The following is an 11,482-nucleotide window of genomic DNA, read 5'->3' on the forward strand; positions in this document are numbered from 1 at the left end:
GTATATATATATATATATCATATATGTATATATACTATAAATAATATACACACACACACATATATATATATATATATACATATATATATATATATATGTATATATACATATACATATATATATATATATATATACTAAAACATGTAGTTGCCATTTTTAGTATGTTTTATCGTGGAGATCAGACTGATATCTTCCTCTCTGTGGGTTAATTGCAGTATCTTGCGATAACTACTAATTACACTAGTTCTCGGATGAACGTGTATTCCTGTCTATGTCTCCGTTAGTCTTGTACATATGAATTTTGATATTTACCGTGTCTTCCATGCATTTACACCAACTCTCGTATCACGCGATTTATTTGTACATTCGTGAGATTGAAATATCGATATGTGTAGTTCCTTCCATGTACTTGCGCCATTTTTCATACCAATCACATCAACTCCCGTCCGCCTTAGACCACGCTTTCAGAAGACGAGCTACTGAGTCTCGCTAAGCTCGTATCCAGCGTGGAGGCCGCCTATGGTAAGCCTGTGGACGTTGAGTGGGCGTACACTCAGCAGGGCGAGCTCAAGCTACTACAAGCTCGTCCTATAACCACGATATTTCCTCTAGATCCGGCAATGCTAACTAAACCAGGTGAGCCGAGAAGGCTGTACTTTGACTTTCATATCGCCAGCGACGCGACTACAATACATCCCTTCACACACATGGATCTGGACGCGTACTGGGAGGTGTGGACCAAAGCCACAGGTTTTGGGGATATCAGCCACCCTCCTGACGATAGCGGTGACCACCTCTTCTTTAACGGAGCAACCAGGCAGTATATTAATGTAAGTGCAACGTCCCGCCTGGGGTATAGCCCCAGCACTATGACTAAGGAATACGAACAAATAGACCTGTACGCCGCGTCCATCCTGAAGGGGAAAGAGGCTACGAACCCCAAGTATAAGGCGGACAAGCTGCCGGATGACGTCACTTTCGCGAATGCGTGGTGGTTGTTCCGACGGATGCCACTGTGGCATATGTATATCATGAAAAACAAGTTCAAGGCCAACCCTGTCCAGTGTGGTAGCGAACTTAGGCTGCTATTGACAACGGCTCGCGCGGATATGAAGGCTATAGTCGCAAAGGGGCCTACTTCTCAGGGGGGTTTGATTGAGTATGTGAACGCACTCGCTCGTGCGGCGTTCCCAGCGCTAGACCTGCAATGTGCGGGAGCCTTTTTAACCCTCAGCGTGTTCAAGGAACTGGGCCGACAGAACAAAGCAGGCGAGACCCAGCAAATAAGGGACGAAGCGGCGGCAATGATGCTCGGGTACAAAGGGGATCCACTAATGGAGATGAACATCGCGATGTACCATCTCGCGCAGTCTCTGCCCGTGGAACTCTGGGCAGAGTACGATGATAAGCTCGATGACCTATCGGACCGTATTCAGCGTAACGTGGAAAGCCGTGCCAGTACGGGTGACAAGCTTCCAGCTGCTTTCATAACAAGTTGGAAAGCGTTTATGAGTGACTTTGGGTATGATGGCACCGACCAACTGTTCGTGAGCTCGCCCCGCTATCACGAGCAGCCCGTCCTGCTGTTGCAGAAGATACGCCACAGCGCAGGCACCGATGTGAAGGACCCGGAACAAGCGATGCTACAGGCGCGCGACAGGCGCCAGGCAGCACAGAAGGCTCAGCTAGACGCAGCAAAGGCTAATGCCAAATGGTACAAGAGCACAGTGCAAGCGGTTCTCAAACGCAACGAGGCACTGGACGAGGTCATGTGGATCCGAAACTCGCCCAAGCTGTTCCAGTCCGAGATACTGAGTGCCGTTCGTACTGGTGTGCTTGTGTGCGAAACTCAGCTACTAGAGGCCAATCGGCTGGATGAAGCAGGGGATGTCTTCCACCTAAAGCTCTCCGAAGTGGACCGGGGTCTCTGCTGCCCGGAACTGGACCTTCGGTATCTCATTGCGCCAAGAAAAGCACAGTATCTTCGTACTAAGCGTGCGGGTATGACCCCCTTCTTGGTGGACTCTCGGTGCCGTATACTAAAGCCCGATGTCAAGGAACAGCAACCGGGTACGCTAGTAGGCATGGCCATCGCCCCAGGTGTGGCTACGGGCAGGCTAAGGATCCTCAAAAGTCCGAGTGAGAAGATAGGCAGAGGCGATATCCTGGCCACAGTTGTAACTGACCCGGCTTGGACGCCACTGTTCATTGGTTGTGCCGCGGTTGTCTTGCAGGTAGGAGGAGCGCTGCAGCACGGTGCACTTTGCGCTCGCGAGTACGGCAAACCAGGTGTGAGTTGCATTGATATGGCGGATCTAACAGACGGTATGATGGTCTCGGTGGATGGTAACACAGGTGTTGTCACAATACTAGCTGAAGAATAGGCCACAATTTAGGATTTCAGCTATCTAGAAATTATAAGTATTGTAATGATGATGCTCACTGCCACTTGTATATAAATATATATATATGTACATATGTATATATATATTTATATGTATAAATATAAATATGTATATATATATATATATATTCAAATACAAGCATATTTATTTATATATATTAATATATATATATATATACATAATAATATCTATATTCCACACACGCACACATATATATATATATAAAACAATAATAGCTATATTTCATATATATAAATATATATATATATACTAATATATATATATATATTAATACATATATATAAATATATATATATATATAATAGTATATATGTATATATATATAAATATCTGTATTTCATATATGTATATATATATCTATATCTATATATATATAATACATCTATATATATATATATACACGGTTTGTTATCTAGGGTGTATGTATGTGCTTGTGGGTTTGTAGGCGTAGAAATATAATTAGATACACATATTATCTATACATGTGTATTATACTTACCTTATATAAGGTACAAATATTATATGTATATATACCTATATTTATAATTTCCTGGCATTGTGTAACGCGTCAATACGCCCTGCTTGTAAAATCCCACGCAGGTTGAAACACAACTTATTCAAGATTTTATTAGCAATATATGCACACATCATTGAAAATAAAGACATTAAACAATATAAGGATCCCTTTAATAAAACTGCACCAATTTTCGATACCCTAGGAGGGCGAATTTACACAACATGGCGCGACAACAAATGCGCCCAATGTATCGCCGTAGGACGATATGCTGACGATTGTTTTTCGCGTAGATATAGGGCAAAGCGACGATACATATAGCTGTATATGAACACGCACACACGTATATACAAAACTTACGTAACTTTGTCTCCTTTCCCATTCACCACCTCTTCCATAGCTGTGTATAACGCATTAGTCGACGTTACATTACTATTCAGCCACGCAGCACCACCCCCCGTCGAATCCTCCATCGTAGCCCCAGACCCAGAGCCACCTGACGTCGACATGTCCGTCATATTCCCACTATTCTGAAAAGTATACGAACTCGTTGGGAACTTGAACACCCCTTGCGTGCTATGCCGCAATGATCCACTGTTAACCACCGCCCCTGTCGCCATGGACAGGGCCGGGTGTTGCTCTATTGAACCGGAGTTAGTGGCTGCCAGCCGATTCAACGATATGTGAACGTTACGCTCGTCTGGAGTACTGATTAGGGTATCACTCAAAGTCCGGTGCACGCCACCGCTATCGTTCCACATCTATCATCACCCATTCCGTGGCGTTGCTGCCCCTGTTGCTGCTGTATTTGTTGCTGCTGTTCTAGTTGCTGCTGCTGTTGATGGTTGTTAAAGGTGTTGTGTTGAAGTTGTTGTTGTTGACGATTATGTGAGTTGTGGCTGTGGTTCGGTGGGTTCTGATCGGTGCCGGTTTGCTGCGAGTTCTGCATGGACTGGAACCAGACCGGCGATGTAATACCGGCCACATCAGACGACAGGCCATTGATGTTTGACAGGAACGGCTGACCCCCCGACCATCGCCGCATCAGACTATTATCAGCTGAATGGTCCTCTTGCACTTCCGATATCGTGTTGACGGGCCGCGACGAGGTGGATCGCATACAGCCTATACCCATCCCATCTTGTACCATAGTACCGATATTATATGTCTCCCCTTCACTGATGCAGCCCATACTATTCGCCAGATATAGATCCAATCCCGACGGGGAGTCGTTCGACGCCATCTGCATCGGATCCAACCCAGCACCCGGCATACCAGAACCAAACAGTCTGGCATAGTAGTTATCCAGATCTTCGCCATAGTTACCAAAACCCAGTCTATTCGTATCCATACTCTCAGACATCATGGAAGTTTGCGCCTCCACACCTGAGACCATGCTTTGTCCCATTTCAGCCTTCACCCCAGCGTTCATATTCGACTGCAACACCGACTCTAGAAGCCCATCCGAGCCCTGATTCGCACTGCTTTCCATCTGCCCGTGAAAGGTGGGTTCTGGCATACCCGCATTATACTGGTGCTGTATGGCTTGGTTGCGTCCCAGCTGGTGCGTGTGGCTGCCCCCATATGACTGCACATTCGGAAGCGGCTGTGACGGCAAGTCGGAGACCAAGACCCCGTTCGTACTGTGCCTTCGCGAATGTCCTCCTACCTTACCGGCTGATACGAGTGCAGTATCATCCGTAATAGCTACCATACCCACATTGTGGGCGCTCTTACCCCACCCCGCGCTCGCTGTCCTAGGCCTTGGGCTTGAGCCTAAGAAGGAGCCTGAGCCTGATCTTGATCCTGGCCCTGCAAGGGTGCTGACCACCCGCTCGGCAGAGAAATATCACTTCGCATACCTCGAGCACCTTCACCGTTTGAAGGCCTCGCAGTGCTAGCGTTAAAGTTAGCACTAGTGTGCGACTGAGACGGACCGTCGCCACTGTCACCGTAGATCCCCTCCCGCTCGCTTGCATACATGTCCTCCGCAGTTAAGCTCCGGTCCAGGCCCGCACTGTTAGGCACTGACTGGGACTCGTCATGGGACTGACTTATCCCGCGGACCAACCCGTGTTCACCCTGCGGCTGCGAATTCGATCTTTCACATGCATTGCCGTACATGTCTTTATCAGGTTGCCCGTTGGACGAGTGAACCTTGTTCTCCTTATAGTCAAAGTCGGGTCTGACAGCTACCCCCTCCTTTAGTGTACTTAGATTGGTGGTGGCCTGCAGCATCTTTCTGGCTTCATGCCAGATCTCCAGCTCAGTATCTGATGGGGTCTGTGACCGCTTATTCACTTGCCCTCCAGGAGGAAGTTCGGTACCGCCGTTGGCGGCCCCACCCTAACTCCCGCTTCGATGTAATAGCACCCCGTCCCGGTCGGTGAAATCATAGTTGACATCGAGGTCGAACCGGGACAGATCCGCGCCGTTTGCATCCAAGACAGCAATTCTGTTCCGCACTAATTTTGTCTTGATTAGGTGCTTACTGGACATATGGTACTGCAGACTTCGCCAGGCTTGGTAACGGTTGGTGCAGCCCTTATATCTACAGGTGAATGGTCTCAGCAGCTCATTCCCGCCCCGTCTGTGCCTCCGTGAAGGCACCTGCGGGTCTCTTTTCGGACTGTTCATCGGGGGAATCGGATATACTGCCCCTATTTGGGACCCATTGAGTGTGTGTGACTGTGTATTGATGTTCTGAGCTTGCATCGACGCCGATCTGACGGGTAAAGTTGTTTCGTCGAGTGGATCTAACGACATACTCGAGGCTCGAGTCGATGACATCAAACTGTGAGTCGTTTATGGTCCCTGATACGATCCAAAACTGTCGACACTATTCTGATGCACTGGTTGACGTTGTTGCTTGGCCTTGGTGTCATTGAGATACATCTGCAGGGATTGGTTATGCTTTCGGAAGTGATCAGACGTAGGGTTGTGTGACGAGTGCCTATGTACCAAGGTATTTGTGGCTCGCTCTTGTGCAGCCTGCGCATAACCAGCACTGGCCGTATCATCCTCGGATTTAGACCGGAAGCCCTCTGTCCAATCCATATCGCCTACCTCAGTACTATTTAACTCCTTAGGTGTGCTCATATTTGCATCGCCGGAATCGATGTTTATCTTGGCCACCAACTCAGACGTGCTCATATTATTTATGCACGATGATAGAAGCAGCGCGTCGAGTGAAGCAAAATCAGGACACGACCCAAACCTACCCGACAGACTTGCATCCGGACCACCCACGCTCACGCCCATTTGATCTTGTGTATTTGCGTTCGAATGTTCTTTAGTATTCACGTTGTTGAACTCTGACCCCTGATCCATACCGAACAAAGTGATATTAGTTGTAAGTGAGGATTGACTGATATTTGAAAGTGAGGACTGACTGATATTCGCATCCTTCCGCACAAATCCTGAAAGACACTCAGTTAATTTGACCGTGATTCCAGCGGCGAAGAGGTAGCATAAATACCCTTTCCAGGCTCGTTGCTCACCCGTCCCTGACACATCAACAGATGTTCTCCATACCCCGGCTAATCACGCTGTTGAAATACTACTCCCAAATATCGGTTCAAACCAAATCATCGCGCTTGTTGGTTCCGACTATGATACTTCCGATCCAGGCTAGCCAACACATACCGAATTCATCTGTGGTCTGGTGAGGCATTGGCTTACCCCCATCCTCGCTTCTCGACCGGATTATGACGGATGACCTGGTCCTTCTCGGTATTTCGTACTCTGCACTAACCCATTCCGCGGCACTACACGGCGCAGACCCAATCCGTACCACAGAGGTGGGTACTCTACTTAGTAGGTCAGCAAGCGAATATATGGAACATTCGATAGTAACAGTGTTTTGTCAACACCGGCCCGAATTGACTCAGCACATATCTTCCATTGTCGACTCACTTGGCCCAAGCTTCAAACGGGAATTTACTGACCACTTCTTCCCATCAATCTTTCCTGAACCACTACAGCGACTATGAGAGCCATTCCATATGTTCATACATTGTATCATACATACTTGCCATTTTTGAAATAAATAATATTACCCCTATTCACATACATGTTTAAGCTTTTCATAAACGCCTTACTGTCTACTCCTAGTACGTGCATGGGTATGCCATCGCTGTGATAGTCGTTGTTACGCACGTCTGCTATTTGCATGTGAAAAGCACGACACTGCGCGCACCGGTGACGAGCTAGATATTAAGCCAAGGTTGACTTGTGTTCAACTATGCTACTGGAGGCAGCTATACGAAATGAATTTGTTATTTACTATGCCAACTTCACAGATACTAGGGGAAAAAACAATTCTAGAACTTTCACGTTACCTTTGTGCAAGAACGCTCTCAATTAAACATGTGTGGACTAGATTTACCTCAGCAGTCGGCTGTCATGCGATGTATAAGCGTGCGTCAATCTGCTATTTATCCAAGCCGTGTAGCTTTTACAGATGAGACCAGCTCTAAGCTTACGTACGAGCTTAATTGTAGAAAAATTCACATGAGGCAGCCTACGTACAACAGTTAAACTACGGCGCAAACAGACAATTTGTAGTGAATTTACATGGAGCTTGAAAAGTTGAAATCTGTTGCAACTTTCGAGATATATTTATTTATGTGGTTAAATATATCCATTGCCTTGTTCAATTGGTTTTTTTTACAAAAAATCTTTTAGAAGACTACTGTATATGGATAAAAATATAAAAACTTCAAAAAAAAAAATTTATGTCCTGTCCTATAAAAAAACAATATATGCCTTCTTCATAAACAGCAAGGCTATTTATGTAAATGCATACATATTTCTGTCTGATAGTTGTCAGCCAATAGTATGCTCGATTAAATTTAAAAAAAAAAGAGATTCTGTGTCCCACTTTTGAAAACTTCCAGAGACAAAATTTGTCTCTTGTAATAGTTGTTTCGTTATAGTTTTACGTTTATAGTCGGAATATTTACGTAAACTTCAAAAATTACCAAGAAAATGAAAAATATTGTCGATATCCCCATCAATCTTATTGGATACACGAAAGCCCGCACAAAATGTTCGATTGGATGCAAGCATGTTTGCTACAAAGAAGCGTTTTAACGATCGGGCGGTTACGATGCCTCTTATGAATGCTGCTGTTAATCACAGTGTATATTTCTTGTATGCTTGTTAATTATGTAATAGACCTAGCTAATTGCAGCAATAGAATAGAACGTCTCTCTGTCGTGTGATATACTTTACTTCAAGTACACCTATAAAAAATATGTCAACGTCTGTTCCGCAGGGTATGTACGATGCGCGAAAGCATGGCACCAGGCAGATCAAACACGGGAATTGCAATCGTTGACTGCCCCTTTTTAGGCCACTTTTAAACAAAAGTATGAGTCCTATGCCTGTGCGCCCTGCTTTTTTGCGATCCCACCGTTCATCCATTCTAATTCAAGGTTCGAAATGCTAGAAGCTACTATGCATGCACATGCGAACACGGTTCGATCACTGGATACTGGGCACATTGATACAGAGAATCGTAAAAATAGGAAGCTTGCTGACTCTCCCACAACACACAATTTGAATTCACACATTAGGGAGCATAGTTCAAATATTCACATTCAAGATCACATTCAAGACGATCACATTCAAGAAGATTAAATTCAAGCTCACACTCTGTAAAGATCACATTCATGATCGAACTGAAGTTCACATTCAAGATCACATACAAGGTGTTGAATCAGAAGCAGAGGAAGTCGTGGGAGAACAAAGTGAAGAGAAAGACATGATAATGAAAGGCCACAACAGACGAATACAAAACAACGACACGATGGCGATGGTTCTGAAAAATAACAGCCTTCATCCGAGCTTGTCAACGAGAGCGTGGCGACGACAATTGTGAAGAAGAATCGTCGGCCGACCTGGATACGGATCCAGAAGATAGTGAATACTATTTGACTCGTTTGCTGACATGAGCACCGCACCTGCTACGATGACACCAGTTAGAGGGTCGCCCTGCGAATGTCAGCTTTTAATCAACAAAAAAATCTAAAAACAGAATATCTTAGGAGGCGCAAGATAGAAGTTAAGTCTAACGGGCTAATTATATCAACGAAGTTTTAAAACGGTATGCAAAACCCATCGCAGTTAACCTCGTGTTTGATTTGGGTGAGAAGAAGTCAACATCTACCGCATTAAAGCAGACTTTGGTGACTGTACTGCTACTCAACGATAATACCTGAGAAGAGATGTAATTGTTCCCGTATTGGCCATATATTCCGTCAAGTATCAACAAAACAGCCGTGAAGGTAGCCAAAGAGAACAGTAAAGCCGGAGCTAAGCGAACGCTAAGCGTTGTCTGCAGGATGATGTACATTACAATGACCGATGACCTTCATAAAGCTGATGTTGTAGGTACACAGAGCTTGCAAGGGTGCCGGGGAAGACTTGACAATGGATAGATTTGTCACCGGGACGATTTGCCAAAAACGTCGCTGACAAGGATTAATATGTAAACAAAATTGACGTCGAAGCAGTGTTAGCAAATAACAATACCAGCGCAACAGCCACCAAAAAGACATATCCATGGATACCAAATCTGTCAGCATGAGAGGAAGATTTGGTAACAATAGAAGAAATGGATGATCCGTATTAACGCCCCGCCAAGTATGTTGATCAGATAAGAAATGGAGGTCCGTTGGACATAACCCTGGTGGACACTATCAAGGCAGCTGCTGATGAAAGCTCGGATAATTGGAAGGACGAGCTCGGCAATCTGTGGAAAGATTTGAAATCAGAGTTTTTGAGCTTTTATTTGAGACAGTCAAAAGGTGGATGTAATTCTCTGAGTGTTTTGTGTTTTGCAGTTAGTGTATATCCCGTAAATATGTACTCTTATGCGCAAGACTTGGATTGCTTGTTTGTTTTTGAAACTGTATCAAATCCGTTGATCCCCACCGGATTAAGCTCTGCATCACAAGCCTGTAACTCAAGTGAAAAGTTCACTCCAGCCACACAAGTCACATCAAAACGACATCGATTCAGTAGTATTTCTTCACCACCTGATTCACTAGACGTATTTACACCCACCTCTCATAAAAGTTCGTGATCTCGAAAGTATCATGAAAGATATGCAGTCTGTACAAAAAGTACTTCGGGGTGCGGAATACAGGAAGAACAACACGGGTCAAAACTGAAGAAGAGACATGACAAGTTAAGCGACGAATTGGATGCATTGGTCTGATCAGCCAATCGCAAAGTTGTCTGTTCATATAATATTAAATATATGATGTTTATGCAAAGCGAGTCGTGTCTATGTATTTGTACATACTAGCCACGCACTCGTACATATAAATATATTTACATGATGATGATTATACAAAGCGAGCTACAATAACAGCAGCAATATTTAGATATCATGTATATGAACAATAATAAAAAGAAATTACTAATAAATAATGCTTTCATCAATCACTTTATTAACTTTGTCTATATTTGTGTATATTCTCTAAATTTGAAATTATAGATATGTCTTGTTTGTACCTTGCTTTCTGTGTGTCTGATTTCTTCGTACATTCCAGTCTAACCTTCCCAATCCTTTTTCGTCCACTTCACCTGCTATATGTGTCATAAGAGGTTGTAATGTAGCAGACTTAGACGCTAAAGCCGCATAATGACTTTTTTTTCAAATTTATCTCATCACGTGTAACTTGTTTGTCTGCTTCTGTAAGGTCTCCACTCAAATAGTATGTCTGGAAACCCCACACACGCTCGTAATATTCCCCTTTAACAGTCCCGCTCCATCCTTTGTTTGAAACACTATACTCTGATGGAGTACTTCTATTACTTCTGCGCCCTTCAATTATATCACTCACGTCAATACTTACATTATTAAACTCAGTATTTGAGATGTCAAAATAAATATGTCCTTCTACATCGTCAAAACCGATATAATAAATTTGTAATTTAGCTAGGCACATAAGTAGCTCAGGAACAAATGCAAAGCTAAATTGTATCGGCGATTACTTTCTTACAAATATCCCAAACGCTTGCTCAATATACATACGTGTTTGGGATTGAACGAAATTAAAGGCATCCCAGTATTCGCCCAGGTTTCTCCCCGGACAAGGAATAAGCATGAATTTATCACCCGTGTACGCATTATCACCTACTACATAATACGGTCGAGGCAGCGTCCGAATCATATCTAAAAAGCCACAGGCCTCGAAGGCACACTTATCATGTACGGAGCCAAGAGATGAACAAGAAAATGCTGTGAATCGCGTTCAAATATTGCATATACAGTACTTTTATGCATTATATGTGTAATGCATAGAAGTACACTCTAAACCCTTCCCATGACTTCATCGCGTTCACACATAGGTGTGATAGCTTGTTATAAAACTGAAAACTAAGGTAAGCTCGTGCGCATGTCAACATGGAAATAGTTCATTTGTAGCATGTGTCCAGCGATCTCATCGAACGATGGCCGAAAACGATACACACGTGATCCTCTAGATACGATATTTGATCGTTCTAGTACAGGAATGATGTTTGTTAA

At 44.1% G+C, this 11,482-nt stretch overlaps 3 protein-coding genes across 4 annotated transcripts in view; 1 reads left to right on the top strand and 2 right to left on the bottom strand.

The window, feature by feature from the left end:
- The window catches only part of SARC_08326, a gene marked incomplete at both ends in the record, with an annotated part of 3,856 nt that extends 1,369 nt beyond the window's left edge, over nucleotides 1–2,487 (top strand). The window contains one exon of one of the 2 annotated variants that reach the window (XM_014297701.1): nucleotides 456–2,384. In XM_014297701.1, coding sequence (XP_014153176.1) covers nucleotides 456–2,384 — 1,929 coding nt within the window. Of the gene's footprint in view, nucleotides 1–455 lie in introns of both variants that reach the window. The other variant, XM_014297700.1, reaches the window with a different exon arrangement.
- An 809-nt stretch (nucleotides 2,488–3,296) lies between these two features.
- Nucleotides 3,297–5,706, bottom strand: SARC_08327 (hypothetical protein; the record flags this gene model as incomplete). Its single annotated transcript, XM_014297702.1, has 4 exons — nucleotides 3,297–3,580; nucleotides 3,712–4,752; nucleotides 4,803–5,286; nucleotides 5,314–5,706. The coding sequence occupies 4 exons, from the start codon at nucleotides 5,704–5,706 to the stop codon at nucleotides 3,297–3,299; spliced, it is 2,202 nt and encodes a 733-aa protein (XP_014153177.1).
- Nucleotides 5,707–5,745: 39 nt separating this feature from the next.
- SARC_08328 (hypothetical protein) lies at nucleotides 5,746–6,270 on the bottom strand (the record flags this gene model as incomplete). Its single annotated transcript, XM_014297703.1, has 1 exon — nucleotides 5,746–6,270. One exon carries the CDS (start codon nucleotides 6,268–6,270, stop codon nucleotides 5,746–5,748), a length of 525 nt encoding a protein of 174 aa, XP_014153178.1.
- Nucleotides 6,271–11,482: the final 5,212 nt, after the last annotated feature.

The sequence above is a fragment of the Sphaeroforma arctica genome, assembly GCF_001186125.1.
Source record: "Sphaeroforma arctica JP610 unplaced genomic scaffold supercont1.740, whole genome shotgun sequence".
In the NCBI taxonomy this organism is placed as follows: Eukaryota; class Ichthyosporea; order Ichthyophonida; genus Sphaeroforma; species Sphaeroforma arctica.